This window comes from Monodelphis domestica, chromosome 8 (assembly GCF_027887165.1).
Source record: "Monodelphis domestica isolate mMonDom1 chromosome 8, mMonDom1.pri, whole genome shotgun sequence".
Classification (NCBI taxonomy): Eukaryota; Metazoa; Chordata; class Mammalia; order Didelphimorphia; family Didelphidae; genus Monodelphis; species Monodelphis domestica.
Window position 1 is genome coordinate 209,480,584 of NC_077234.1, and position 16,142 is coordinate 209,496,725.

Consider the following 16,142-nt stretch of genomic DNA (forward strand, 5'->3'; position numbering starts at 1 on the left):
AAAAGTACATTTAACAAATATATAGAGCATAAATATGTAATCATGATATACAAAGTTAAATGCACAGTAGTTTGGGAGAGAAGGTATTAGTATTTGGGGGATAAATAAAGGTTTGAAGTAGAAATGCCTGAGCTGGGTCTTAAAAGAAGAGAGTGACTATTTGAGCCAAAAATAATAAAGAACTACATTCCAGCTGAATAGGTTAGCCAGTACAAATGCATGGATACTGTAAAAATAAAATGGAGAGTTTAAAAAATAAAATATTTAGATGGAAAAACTGTTTAACTATAGGTTCAAAACTTTTCAAAACTGTTTAACTCACCAATCAGGTTCAAATTGTTTTGAGTATTTTTGATAGAGGTAATCAAAAATATCCTCAGTGATGAAGTGAAGCTCAAATGTGAACTTCCCTTCAGGGCCAGGTACAATGACGCTAAAGAGACTCTTATTATGAACATAAAATGTTTACTGAAATATTTAAGAATAAATAAAGAATTTCTAATTCTAAAGGATTCTAAATCCACCCAGATAAACTCGCAGGTTCCACATCGAACCGCTTCTCCTGTGTTTAACAGGTTACACTACTCCTCCCTGATCTGACTAACCCAAATTTATACTATCTAAATAAAAACTACCGCTATTTTCCTTATAAATCTTAACTTCGCCTTCAAATTATAAAATAGCAAAGGCTAGCTGGTTGAGTCTCAACAAGAATCAAGTTAGGACTCTGAGTCTTAACAGACACAAAGTCCACACCAAAGACCAGGTTTTCTTTGGTCTTCTCAGAGTTAAACCATCTATAAACCCACAATAGATATTCAATAGTGTTTCCCAAGTTGGGAAAGGAAAACACTGAGCTTCTTCAGATCTTTCCTTCAGACAGAGAGAGAGAGGCAAAGATGTTACCTCCTCCAGCCCTGAGAGAGTCTCGGAAAGTGTCTCTGCCAACTGCCAGAGACCAACTCCCAACTGCCAGAGAGAGCAATCGACATAGAAAAAAGGTTATAACTGTTAACATCTGAAATTAACATGCTCTCTCAGCTCTGCTTCAAACTCCAGTTCTTTTCTCAAGCAGTCACTTTACTTCTTTTATCCCTAAACTAATAAAACAATACTTATTTTCGAATATCATCCTTACAATTTTGAAGATGAAGTTTGTGTGTAAAAAAAAGGCTAGTTTGGCTGGACTGCATGCAAAGTGTAGAATACATTAAGCTCTTGGAATAGGTTGGGGCCAGGTTGGGTTGGGCTTCATAATCTAAGGATAGTCTATATTTTATCCTCTTAGCAATAAGAAATCAATCACTCATGCTTGGTCAGATCTGTATATAAGGAAAATTATTTTGGCAGCAGGGTATAAGACAAACTAGAACACAGAGAAAACAGAGACTCGCTAGGAGTCTAATTAGAAGTTATAGCAGTAATCTAAGTAAGAATTAATGAGGGTCTGAATTAAAGTGACAGCTACATGGGTAGAGATAAGGAATAATATTGAAGAGATATTACAAAGGTAAAATTGGCGAAATTTGGCAAATTATTGGATATGTGGGGTAAGGAAGAGTGAAAGGTTTAGGATAATATGGAGGAAAATTAATGGATGGATGGATGGCCAAGCCTTCAACAGAAGCAGTAAAGTTGAGAAGAGGAAAAAGTTTACAAATATAGATAATGAATTCTGTTTTGGGCAAGGTAGTGAATGAGAGGTATCAAGAACATACACTTTGGAATGGTCTCTTTGCAATAGAAAATTCAGGAGAGAGATTAGGGCTTACTATATAAATCTGTGACTCATTTGCATAGCGAAGAAAGTTAAACCTATGGAAGCTAGTTTACTGAGTATAGAGGAAGAAGAGAAAATAGTCTCAAGCAGAACCTTGGAAAATATCCATCTTTAGGTGATGTGATGCAGATGAGAAGATAACAAAGGAGGCTGAAGGAATAAACTAATATAAAAAAGAATACAGTGATAAAAAAAGTGGAGAAATGTACAAGAGGAAAAAGGTGGTCGGTAGTGTCAAATGCAGCAAAGAGATCCAAAAGATCCTCAGATTAGAAGATCCCTAAAAAACCTCAGAGAAGACAACTTAAATTGAATGATAAGATCAGATGCCAGACTTTAAAAATAGAACAGGTGAAGAGGGGAAGTAGAGACAGAAAATGGAAGGGAATCTGGCTATGAGGGGGAGGAATAAAACAACAGTTAGATGGGATTGTAGGGTTTAGTGAAGGGCATTTCAAAGTAATAAAGGACACAGTAAAAAGGGAGAGGCTGAAAACAGGGATGGAAACTGAGGATTCAATGTACTAGAGGGACAAGGGTTTAGACAAAGGTTTAGAGTACAGGTGGAAGAGTTAACTTTGGTAAAGAGAAGTGCCATCTTATTTTCAGACTGGGGGAGAAAGAGGAAGGATGTCAAGAAGATGATGTTAAGGGGTTTTAAGCTTCTGAGAATGGGAGAAAAGAGTACTGTCAAATGTCCTCAATTTTCTTAGTTAAATAAGAGGCAAGAGTCTCGACAGAAAAGGAACGAGAGAGGGCTGTGGGATGCTTGAGTAAAGTAGAAAAGGTCTAGAACAAGTTCTGTGGGGAGTGAGAAAGGGAATCAACTATGGAGCAATGAAGGAACTTCCTTGCTGCTGTGAGGGTCCAGTTAATGTTGAATAATATGGATATGACAACAGCTGTCAGACAACCTCCAACTTCATTCACCAGTTTGTGAGTAGTATAAAGACAGATAAGTGGGAATAACTCGAGCCTGAACACTGGCAATAGATGAGCAGCTAAAGGGCAATGAGTCAGGGGATTTGAAAGCAGAAGTGTCAAGTTTAAATGGTTAACCATTACATTGAGATTATAAAGAGAATAAAGGTAATGCCTGTGAGAGAATTACAAAGAAGTTTGTCATTTGTGGGGAAAATATAATTAATTTGGTTTTGTACTTGTAGAAATATCTAATAGAAAAGTAGTAGTGCTGAGCTCAAGGAAAGAGTTGAACTGAACTGATTAGAGACAGACAAAGTTAATCATAATTAAAATAATAATTAAATTCACTGGGGCTGATGAGGTTACCAAGAATATAGAGGGAAAAAGAGAAGAGGGCTAAGACAGAACCCTGGGTACTATATTTAGGGTATGAGATGTGAATTTTTAACTACCAAAAGAAATTGAAAAGAGGTAAACAAGGAGAGAGGAATGTCGCAAAAAAAAAAAATTAGCAATGCAAAAAATCCAAAGAGGTAGAGTTATCAAAGAAAGGATCATCTCATACCAAATGCAGCAGAGAGAGACAGAGAGGAAAACACTTATTAAAGAATACTCCCAATGTCCATTTGTGTTTTTTAAGCAAAGTTTTTCAATGGGTTTTTTAAACTAAGTAAAATAACCCAGTTAGTTGTCATGGAATAGAAGACATCAAGGAAGTGAAAACAACTCTTTCGTATGAGGGTAGTACTAATCAAAGTGGTCTTATAAGCTTTTTACAGAACACACAAGGGTTGTACATTATAAACGTGTCTTTGAATATCTAAATATATCTACTGTGTCATAATACTTGGAACACAATATCCATAGGATCAAGAATAAAAGCAACTAATTACTTGAAACCACAAAATACAATCACAGTAACAACATGACTGAGCCGGATTTGTGACCACCAATTTGACTCCTCCATGCATGCAGAGGATCAAATCAATCCATAAATATTTATTAAGCTGTTTCTATACAGAAGAGAGTACCTCTTGTAAAACTTGTAAAATTACCTTTTAAGAGCCTTTTTTTGGATTTTTTAACAAAGATAATTTTTCTTAAGAGCATAAATTTTTATGGAATTCTTTCTCAAGATTATCTGAAATTTTACAACTATACTCTTACATGCATAAAATAATTAAGGCTATACTAAGATGTCATAATCTAACCTTAAATTATAAAAGAAAATACAAAATGGAATAATAAAGACTGGACAATGGTGTGGAACTGACAACTAAATGGTTTGAACAGTCAAATTATGGAAGACTCACTCCTGGGTCAAGATCTTGCACCTACCTCCGTGCAGTCAGTTAGAAGAGGCACTGTGGTATCAGCTGGGTTAATATTGATTGTCTTCAGTTCAATTAAGTTATTTAGAGAATTCCCACCTAAAGAAAAAAAAACAAAGGAATCAAAGAAGTAGATTTTGTAATCTGAAAGAGACTTCTTTATCAAATGATCTAATTTGATTACCTGAAACTACAACTAGTGAAGGCATGTAGCTACTGTCTGCAGGATCTACTATCATTTTCAGTCTATGAACAAGAACATCTGGGAATATCTCCAACCGAATCCAATGCTTAAAAAGAAAAACCATTCTTAGTTAATAAATAGTTTAAATATTTTAAATAATCAATTCTAGGATCTCCAATCAGGTTTAATGAATTACATTCTAGGTTATTCCTAAGAACCAGTCTGAAAGATAAGTTCAACTCTAAATAGTAGTTTCATATAGTTTAATAATTTTTGTTTGAAGTTTACAAATTAGGCATCCATATTCAAATACAAAAAGAAAACCATCTCACAGCTAAACAAATTATTTTTCTACTGTATATAGATAGGTAGACAGAGAGACAATTTGTTAAGTTCTTATTATGTGCCAGAGAAACAGTCCAATATTGCCAACCTTCAAGGAACTAAGGAACTTACATTTTAATGGGGAAAAACAAGAAAAGCAGGAAACTGGCAAGGGGAATAGGTCTCAGGGCAGAGGAAAAGGCCGAGGCTACTGATGAGGACATATAGAAGTCACATAGAGTCAAGCTGGGAATAAAGTGAGCATGACTAGGCTCCCTCATAAAATGATGATCCTGGCTACAGACTGAAATATCTTAATAGAACTGAAGGAGTTTTAGGGAAGAAACATAGATGGAACACATAAATATTCTGATTTTATTAAACAAGTGTGCTTTCTCATCTGTGATGTAGATGAGTGTGCACAAAAACACTTGTGCGTGAAGGAGATTTAAGTGGAAAAGTCGATGTACAGAGACAGTCCCACTCTCTCGGCGTTGGAAGCCTGGGTCCATTGACATGAAAAGTCGTTACACCTGGAGACTTCTTCAGCTGCATTGGATGGCCGTGTTGTCTTTTGTGCTCCAACATGCCCTAAGCACTCCACAGTGCTTTGCTGTGTCGCCCTCTCAGCCTTTGAACCTTCTTACTGGTTTCTTCCGTCTGTTCGGCCGAAGCAGTCTTCACATGCTGGGTGAGCAAAGCCTTAGTTCACCAGGGGTCAACGACCCCATGGCTACCCTCACAAGGTTTAGCCAGCCTGTCGAAGCCATTGCCTGGGGTGTGGCCGCTGCCGCATGCTAGCAGCTACTGGGAGCCACAAGTGAGAGCTGGGTGTCAGGTGAGGGTCAGAGGTTGGAGAGCTGCCCTAGGAGGGCACGACAAGCCCTCCATACCAGAGATTCTACTCCTACCTAAGCACCCCATACATATATATATGTATATGATGCATATATATTATTTATATACATACACTATAATGCAATTAATGGATAATCCTAATTATTATACACTCTACATATCTTTACATCTGTATTTACAATTTTTTTTGATATGTGATGTTGTTATTTATGTTATGTAATATACATTGTTATTTATGCTGTAATGCAAGTAGTACCTAATCTTATCTTATATACTTAATCCTATCTAATTGAATCTCTATCTTCAAAATTCTTCTGTCTACCTAAATTCCTATACTAAAACTAAATATCTAACTAAATTTTGTTAGTAACTAGCTATAGCTAATGTTATAGTTAGTTAACCCATTGTTTCACTCATTTAAGTAGTGATTCGATGTAACCTAACCACGTTTATGTTTTGTGTATTTATATTTTGTTGTTATTTTGTTATGTCATGTTTTTTGGATAGTGTAATGTCAGTGTTACTGTTATGTTAGTGTTATGTTACTGCTGCATGCAATATACTCACCATTACTTCAACTCTTTCCTTCTCTTCTCATCTCACCTTGATTGAATAATTATTCTTTTCCAACTCCATGGCATTAAATATATTTATGTTTATTTGTCTAAATATGTGTTATGTTGTTTTGTGTTATAATACACTACCCAAATTTTAATCATTAATCCTGTGATTCTCTTCATAGCAAATTTTTCAAAGTCTTTAAAGCTATGTTTTCAGTCTTTTAACAATGTCCATTAATTTCTTGAATTCTCCTCTTAATCTGCATTGTCCTCTTATATCCTCTTCCACTGCAATGGTCCTCTCCTTACTAATCTTTTTGACAGCAGACTCAATTTGCCTGATGATTCTAACTTTCTACGATCTCTTCCTCATATTCTTCTTTGATGATTTGTACATGTTCATTATTTATACCATGTGATAATTTTATATGTGAACAATGATACCATGAATCTCGACCCAAAACTTAAACTGAAGATGGAGAAACTAACACAATGGTGTAAGGACCTACCCAACTCTCTTATGTTGCTGATGTTTTAGCAAAATTTTTGGCATGTACTCTGGTTTGAAATCATGGAAAGAATAATTCAATAGACCAGATTGAATGAATACTCCTATATCATGAATTCTTTGAGTCTGTTATAAAGCACTTAAGTAAGAAGCAAGTTGACAATCTCCTCCTAAAAGAGATGTATAGACTGTCTTACAAGTTTTTGCCTGTAGTGCAGCATGTCCAAAGATCATTTCATAGGATGATATATGCAAATCTGCTATTGGTCTCATACATAGGTAAAACAAAACTATGGGAATAATATCTGGCCATTTGATATGAGTTTCAACACAGATCTCCCCCACCATAGTTTTGAGTTACACACTCCACCTGACCTGAATTTTGTGGGTGATAAGGAACATGATATTTATGTGTTATTCCTAGATTCTCATAGACTCTTTTTAGGATATCTTGAGTGAAATGAGATCCCTTATCAGAGTCTATGGTTAGTTGTACTCCAAATCTAGGTATAATTTCCTTAATTAACACTTTTACCACAAAGCTAGCTGTATTTGATAGAAATGCTTCAGGCCACTTAGTTAATCTGTCTACTATTATGAGACAAAACTTGTATCTTCCAGCTTTTGGCATCTAATATAATCAATTTGCAGATTCTCAAATGGACAATGTGCTAAAGGTCTACCATCTAAACTTTTCTGTCAGAATGCACCTTGATTGAACTTCTGGCAAACAGAACAGTTTATACAGATCTTATTTGCTACAGTACTTATTCCAGGAGCTACCCATTGACTCTTTACAAAGTCTATTACAGCTTGAGCACCAAAATGACCTTTTATGTGGATGGCTTGACACAAATAGGTATACAAGTCTTTTGGTAACAGTGGTTTTCCAGTATCTGCAACCTATTTTCCATGTTCTTTCCTTGCTCCAAACTTCTTCCATTTCTGAATTTCTGAGGCTACATAAGCTTTCCTAGATCATCAGATTCAGTAGTTGACAAATTCATTACATACACTGGAGCATACCTGGCAGCAAATTTTGCAGTTCTATCATCTCTCTGATTTCCTTTAGAGATTGAATCTCTGCCATAAGTATGACTTCTACAATGGATCACCACTTGTGATATTGAAATCACTTTAAAAGACTGATATATATTAATTTAAGGTCACCAAGGAATTCACTTATGTAATTCCAAAATGAAACACTCAAGTCAGCTGCCAAATTTTTATGCTGTTTTTAATTACAACAGGAGGGAAAAAGTATTAGAGGGAGGGGGGTAGAGGGAGAGAGGGGGGAGGGAGGGAGAGAGAGAGAGAGAGAGAGAGAGAGAGAGAGAGAGAGAGAGAGAGAGAGAGAGAGAGAGAGAAGGAAAGAAGTTTAACTCAGACCCCACTCTGACTCAGGCTCAGCCAAAGTGGGCTTTAAGGCCTTGGATAGCCAAGGCAGAGAAAGGGGATCAGTCCTTATCACTCACGTAACCAATCTGAAGGAAAGAAGGAAAGCAGTCCACAGGGCTCCTCCAACTCCAAGAACCAGCCTCAAACTGACTCTTGCCCTCTTCACAGGAAATCCCGAGAACTCCAGAGACTGTTCTCTACTTCACTTCCTGCGTCTCACATGTGCCAATGGTGGCTCTAGCTTGACCTAGGACTGCCCAGAGGTCTGTCCTTTTTTGTACATGTCTGTTGAAGGCCATATTCTCAAATAATTAAATCTCGAGTTTGCTGCAGCCCTTCCTAATCTTGTTACACTGAGTAGGGTGGAGATTGTAGTTTCCAAGACTCTGTTATTCTAAGTATCTCTATTATTATTGATCAGGAAATGGCTAAATCCGATCTTCTAAAGACTGGTCTGAATAGGGTGGAGTAGTTTTGAAATTCACAATCTCTCCCTGAGGCCCGAGGAAGACTAGTTTCTCAAATGGGTCTTGTAAACATACCAGCTATGAAATTACAATAGTTAGAGATAAAGATCTGAATAGGATGGAGTAGTTTTGAAATTCACACACTAGATGTTTAGGTTGCTGGATAGCATCCAATAACTCAGTTATTATTTCTGCATGAGCAATTGGTTTTCCCAATGCAGTAATAAAACCTCATTGTTTCCAGATCCTGTAGTATGACAAACTGAAAAAGCATATTGAGAATCTGTATAAATATGTGCACTTTTACCATTAGCCAGAAGACATGCTTGCTTTAAAATGACCAACTCTGCACCTTGAGCACTAAGGTTACTAGGTAATGATCTATACCACAGTGTTTCATATTCTGTGACAACTGCAGCACCAGTACATCTAATTCCATTACACAAATATGAAGAACCATCAGTGAATAACACAAAGTCTGGGATTTCAATAGGAGTGTCCTTTAAATCCATCCTAGGCACATCCACTAGATCTACTACTTCTAAAAACTCAAGTAATGGTTCACTGTTCTTTGGCAAATCAGGAATTAGTATAGCTGGATTTAATACACTACACATTCTCAACTCGATGTTTTCACTACCTAGAAGTATAATTTCCATACCTAGATATTCATTGGTCTGAATATGTTTGAGTACGAACTTTCCTCATTAGTGCTTCTATTTGATGTGAACAATATACAGTCAATGGACAGCCCAAAACAAAATTTGCTGACTCATGGACTAACACAGCTCCAGCTGCTACATCCCTTAGACAAGGAACTCTACCAGCAGCTATTGGATCAAGCTGACAACTATAATATCCAAATGGACGATAACTTTGTCCTTAAATCTGTGTCAGTACAGCAGAAGCAATACCTTGTCTCATTTATAAATAGTTTAAATGGTTTTGTATAGTCCGGGATACCCAAAGCTGGAGCAGATAAAATCACTTCCTTACGTTTACTTAAGACATGCAGATATTCAGGTTATAGTTTCAGAGGTTCTGGTTCTGTATTTCTGGTTAGATCTGTTAGACACTTAGTTATTTCACTATATCTAGGTATCCACTGCCTACAGAAACCAGTTGTTCCAAGAACAGCTCTGAGTTGCTTCTTAGTCTTAGGTACACTCAGTTTCTGGATATCTGCTATTCTTTTCTGTGTGATACTTATGGAACCCGCTGACAACACAAATCCAAGATATTCTACTTGAGGCAAAACCCACTGTAATTTTGCCTTGGAGATTTTATGCCCACTTTAATATAATTCAATCAAAAGAATCTTTCTATCTCTTATACACACTTTAGCAAATGGTGATACTACGAGGATATCATCAACAAAATGTAATATTTTACTTTCCTAGAATGTTATGGTTTTCAGGTCTCTATTTGAAATTTGTAAGAACTGACTTGAGGAATCGGTGAATCCCTGTGGAAGATGAATCCAGGTCCATTGTTTTTTCTTCCAGATAAAAGCAAAGATCTTTTGAGAATACACATTGATCAGTATCAAGAAAAACACTGAGTATAAATCTACCACGGTGAAATATCTTGCCTGACTTGGAATGGAAGAGATTATAGCAGCTGGTCTTGGTACAATAGGATCACTTTACAACGTGATCGTTTACAGCTCTCAGATCTTGGAACAATCTGTAGACAACTTTGCCATTCTGATTGGGTTTTGGCTTGTATATTGGAAGAATAGATGTATTGTATTCCGAAAAGCAAGGTATTATTATCTTGTTGGATTAGGGACTCAATAATAGGTCTGATACCCTCTATTGCTTCTTTACTTAAGGGATATTGAGGTACACAAGGAACTGGTCCTTCCTTAGTCCTCACCCTTACAGGAAAAGGTGATTTCAATAGACCTACATCTGTGGAAGACTTTGACCATAAATCTTCAGGGATAGCCTCAGGAATAGGATAGATGGAATCCAACTCTCCTCTGTACTGACTAAATCTAAGAAAAGCAATGGAAAAGTTTTCAGAGATTCTTCTGGTAGATGTAATGAAATATCACCAGTATCAGTATATTGGAAGGTTGCTCATTATTTACACAATAAAGCCCTACCAAGAAGATTCATGGGGCAGTCTGGCATACAAAGAATTGCATGCTCCACAGATAAAGTACCTAAAGTAATCATTTTAGGTTGTAATCCTTCTGGTTTTCCAGTTGCTCCTATTACTTCCATTCGACAGCTCTACAATCTTTAGGAAGACTTTGAAAAACTGATTTACTGACTCTAATATTACCAAAGTTCATATATCTGATCCCCTACTATCACAGATAAATATGGTTCTGTGCTGTTTGGAGGCAGAAATGTTTCTAATACTGGTGCTAACACAGTAACATCAGTACAAAGCTCAGTCATTTCCTGTCCATTCAAGTTTACATCTGCCTTAATTACATGATATTCCCAAAATTTTATATCATCAGCTTTTACACTACTCTCATTTGTCCTTATAATCTCTGCCTTGGTATCATTGTACTCATTTACAATTTCATTATTATTCAGTTTATATTCTTTCACTAATTTCCCTTATTTTACATTCATTAGAATTTTCTATTAAATTTACATTACAATTTTCAGAAGATTGTAGGTTCAACTCCTACCTGGCTCGCCAACTGCAATATCTTAATAGAACTGAAGGGTTTTTAGGGAAGAAACATAAATGGAACATATAAATATTTTATTAAACAAGGAAAGGGAAGGTAAAAAAGAGGAGAGGAAAAGGAGAGATCTTACTTATTTCACCCTCTAAATTATAAGCTATCTGACTAAATCTATCTTATTTCTAAGTATATTAAAGGCAAAGTCTTTAAGGATTAATAGTCTTTTGGTGGGCAAAGTCCAAAATCCCAAGAGAAATATCCAAAGGTGGTCTGTTCTCAGCTTGGTCAGCTTCTTCTATCTGTCCAGCAGAAGAATGAAGACTGACTTGTTTTCCACAGTCAAAGATATCCCCAGGCTTGTAATTTGAATGATGGTTTCTCAAGCTGCTGCAGGAAAATATACCTGCCTCCTCCTTCATCCAGGTCCAGAGAGATTGTATCCATTGCTTAACTATTTCTCTGGGATTCTATTCCACCAGCTCCAGGGAAAATTCTAATCCCATGCCTTACCAATCACTCTCATGTCCCAAGTCTTATTTCCTATTGTAATAAGACTTATCATCGAAGGTATCTTGAAAGTGGAAAGGCTGTTATTAACATAAGTATATGCTGTTTACATAAAATATAAGCTCCAAAAGAATGAGTATGGCTTCTTTTTTAGGTACCTGCATCTTAAATGCCTACTATAGTACCCGGCACATAATAAGTGTTTAATAAATGCTTTCTACTTGATATACTTTCTTCATCATTTAAGATAATGTGTATTTTAATATATACCTATGTACTAAGTCTATGGTCATTCTTGGAAGAAAAATGGTCAGTACCTTGAATACAGTTTTCCAAATACATTTTTAAAAGCATATTTAAAGAGAACTCTATTATACTCTGTACCAACAAATGTTTTCAGCTATTCTCAAAGTAAATATATACTAGAATGTCTTGTTTAATAAATTCTCTTCAAGTTATTTTTGAAAACTTAAATTAAATGAAAAAGCAGTACCATAATATATGTTTGTTTGTTTTTTCCATTTACCTTGCCTTGTGACCCAGATGACTGCCAGCATGGCTCACTGCCATCAATCAGTCGAGAAGCCTGATTGACTGATGAGGATACATTTAGATTCTTGACAATTCTTGACCAATTGTCTAGGAGCATTCCAGGCTGACTACTGTGGCAACGTTTCAGCTGTTTTCCAGAGCGGCCACAAAACACAGGAGACTGACCTACTCAACATAAAATGAATACTCAAGTAAATAACTAATACAATCCTGTGAATCACTGGATTTAGGAAAAACTTTTGTAATTAAGAGTCCTATTTTGATTAATTTTATGCCACCATATTCTAAAATTGAAAAAGTAATAGCATCCATATTACTGTATACAACAAATCATATTTATATGATCCAAGTTACATCATGAATGTCTATTCATCTCTCTCAAGTATTAACAATGACTACAACTATGGTCTATATAAACCACACAGTTCCAAGCCAAAAGGTGAGTTCAAAATGGCAAGTACAAAAATGTGAAGTAGCTTGTGTTTTCTCAAATCAAAAAAATATGCAAAATTGTTATGTTAAGATAACAAACTAAATATACTTGAGTATCTATAGATTACAGGTAATAATTAACTATCAAAGAAAATGCTAGAATTGCAAGGGCAGCTGGATGGCTCAGTGAATTTTGAGTCAGGCATAGAAGCAGGAGGTCCTAGGTTCAAATCTGGGCTCAGACACTTCTTAGCTATGTGAACCTGGACAAGTCACTTAACCCCAACTGTCTAGCCCTTACCACTCTTCTGACTTGGAACCAATACACAGTATTGATAAATGCAGTGTCTCTATACCCTTTCACATTGTTGAATCTTAGAACAAAAGGGCTATTTTGGAAATGAACCATTACCTATTTATACTGCTAATATTCAAATGATTAAATTCATTTTTAATAGACATTATATATTTGATAGCTGCCTTTTCCTTGACTTATTTAGCTGTACCATTTTTGTGTCTGTTTTCTAACAATGTTCTCTTTTTCAGTTTAAATCTCTGAGGACAGACATAAGATCATTTGATAAGAGCTAAATCCTCCTATTTTCTCAATAATTCTGCATTTTCCAAGTAGTCCTTGAAGTACTAATTGAGGCATTTATCAATATACAGTTTGGAGAAAAATTCTAAAGATTCCCTCCTTTGACATACCTGGTTCATTTATTCTGCCAAAAGTATGCCTGGTATTATGCTTCCTGGTTTTAAAACATGTTTCACAAAAGTCAAAATCATCACAATTTCTGCATTTGAAACGAGGTCCATTAATGGGAAACATCTGGCAGCCATCACACCTAATAGTTTGAAATACATGACAAATTTGACAATTTAAAAGATGATAAATTAATATAAACAGACCTGGGTTTTATAAAAAAGGGGTCCTTGATCTATGATCAATGGACCAGCAAGATAAACAGATTTCAGAGGTCTTTGATTTCCTTTGTAATCTCCTATAATTTATTTTACGCATTTAAAAACATTTTGTGAAGCTGTTTGCCAATTTCACTAAATAATAAAGGGGTTCACAATGCAAAAATAGGTTAAGAACCTCTTCTATAAAAGCTCAACTAATCATCTACAATATATTATTATGAACATAAAATTAAAACATACGTAACTCCAGGATGAACACTTGGTACCAATTCCATTTCTGACAATAATCCTGTCCAGTGAGACTGCTGGGGAAAGTCCACAATAACATCTTTTCCATTGGCGCTAAAAGCTAAAACATAATAGAAATTTCTTAGTGGGGAGAATAAGTAATTGATTAGTTACCAAAAAGACCTTAAAATTAAGGCTACAATTTTAGCCATAAAATATTTTCATTACACTTATTAGCTCATTATTATTATTATACTTAAACATCATTATAGTTAGAAAAATGATCACCTATCACAATGATAGCGAACCTTTTAGAGACTGAGTACCCAAAACTACAACCCTCATGCTGCATGTAAGTCCCCCACCTTTACCCAGAAAGGGGAAGGAGGAAACATTGAGCTGCTGGGCAGAGGGGTGGGTGATGGGAGAAATAGCCTCAGCCACATGTGGAGAGAGGGAGGGGAGTAGCCCTCTCCAGCATGCATGCCATATGTTTGCCAACATGGACCTATCATTAATACCTAAGAAATACTTCCAACATCAGAGCAAGAATATTTTACTATACAAAAAATATTAACTACCAAAAAAAAAGAAATCTTTGCACTATCACCTACTTCCAAGGTAAGAATATTTTAAATTATTTCATTCTTTAAACCTCCAAAATTTGATAAAACTTTTAAGAGCCTCTGGAGGGAAAAAGATATTTTTTTTTTTTAATAAAAACCCTTACCTTCCATCTTGGAGTCAATACTGTGTATTGGCTCCAAGGCAGAAGAGTGGTAAGGGCTAGGCAATGGGGGTCAAGTGACTTGCCCAGGGTCACACAGCTGGGAAGTGGCTGAAGCCAGATTTGAACCTAGGACCTCCCGTCTCTAGGACTGGTCCTCAATCCACTGTGCTACCCAGCTGCCCCTAGGGAAAAAAGATATTTTAAAACAAAACAGTAAGTAATTTAGTATTTTACCCAGTTTTCAGAAATATTAACTTAAATCTCCTCCCTTTTCTCACTTTGTCACTACAGTTATGACATTAATTCTATAAACACTTAAATAGAAAATGTTCTCAAAATAGGAAAACACATTATGAGTTCCAAATTAAGAGGGGAAAAATATATGTCCCATTACTAAAAGTCTTCAAAATCTCAGATCCAGAGACTATGGGTAATTTCCTGACATAATGTTTCTGCTATCACTAAAGAATAAGGAATATTTGCACTGCTAGTTCACTAATCCATTTATATACAATTTTCTACTTATAGAAATAGCATCCAGATTTCATAATACAAAAAAGAAAAACTATTCTAATAATTAGCACCTTAAGGTTATAGATTTTTCTAGGCATAAAACATGGTATAGCTTGATGGAAATAAAATATTTTGTATACTATTCAAATACAGACAATTTTACCTTTTACAACTCCCACACTTCTATGAGTAACGGATCCCCATTTGTATTTTGGTGTGGTTACTGATGTTTTCACCCTAACTTTATCACCAATCTTGATATGAGAAGGAGAACTCTGAGGTGGGAAACCTAAAAATTTCAACAAGACAAATCTGCTATTTATATTTGTTTCTAAAAATATTTTTTTCATATTAAAATATATCAAGAGAATTTAATGAAAACTGTCCTTACCTATAAGTTCAACATGGATATACCTAACCCAATAGGTACTGCCCTTTTGTTGCCAATCACACTGCACATTGAGGTCATGTAATCCATCTCTGTCCAACTTAATCACTTTACCTATATCTCCTTCACAAACTTCTTCATATGTTCTGCAGCACCTAACCATCATTCCTACCTAAAATTAAAACCAAGAGAGTATATCCAATCATAGCTATATGAACTGAATGATTCATGCAAGCCAATATCCAATAAGCTATAGCCTAAGAATATTACTCACCTGAATGTTTTCTCTGACATACACTGCATAGTCATCATTACTTAAGAAATCAGCTCGTTTTTTATAAGTTTGGCTCTCAGTTACAACAGCACTAGACTAGAACAGAAAACCAAAAGAAGAAATTTTAAGTATTTAAGCCCAAGTATTATTCTACATAATCAACAGAATCATGTATACAATTAAACACTATCAATATGATTTCCAGAAATGAATCTAGAAAATAGCAAATATCCAAAACTTGAATCAACCTCAGTTACTATTAAGATTAAAGCCATCCAGAACAGAAAATTAATAGAATATTCATTTTAATATAGTCAATGCCAAAATGTCAGAGAATTATAGAAACAGGTATGCCCAGGGTCCATTATTTCTCATTAGACAGAACTACAATTTCCCCCATTCAGACAAGAGAAATAACAAGTATTTCTATAACATTTAAGAAAGATTACAGAATCAAACTGGAAAGTTCCAGAAAAGTCAACTAGACCAAATCTTTCATTTTACAGATAAGCAAAGTAAAGCCCAGAGAAGTCAAGAGACATGTCCAAGATCATACTAATAGTAAGCAGGAGGACTGAGATTCAAACCTAGGTCCTCTGACTCC

At 35.5% G+C, this 16,142-nt stretch overlaps 1 protein-coding gene across 4 annotated transcripts in view; it reads right to left on the reverse strand.

Moving 5' to 3' along the window:
- HERC2 (HECT and RLD domain containing E3 ubiquitin protein ligase 2) overlaps window positions 1-16,142 on the reverse strand; it is a 206,703-nt gene that overhangs the window by 66,753 nt on the left and 123,808 nt on the right. For all 4 annotated transcript variants that reach the window (XM_056807129.1, XM_056807128.1, XM_056807130.1 and 1 more), the window contains exons 48-55: window positions 15,539-15,634; window positions 15,268-15,436; window positions 15,040-15,165; window positions 13,646-13,754; window positions 13,187-13,326; window positions 12,021-12,211; window positions 4,220-4,325; window positions 4,043-4,134 (exon numbers count right to left, since the gene is read on the reverse strand). In XM_056807129.1, the coding sequence (XP_056663107.1) occupies window positions 4,043-4,134; window positions 4,220-4,325; window positions 12,021-12,211; window positions 13,187-13,326; window positions 13,646-13,754; window positions 15,040-15,165; window positions 15,268-15,436; window positions 15,539-15,634 (1,029 nt within the window). The remainder of the gene's footprint in view (window positions 1-4,042; window positions 4,135-4,219; window positions 4,326-12,020; window positions 12,212-13,186; window positions 13,327-13,645; window positions 13,755-15,039; window positions 15,166-15,267; window positions 15,437-15,538; window positions 15,635-16,142) is intronic.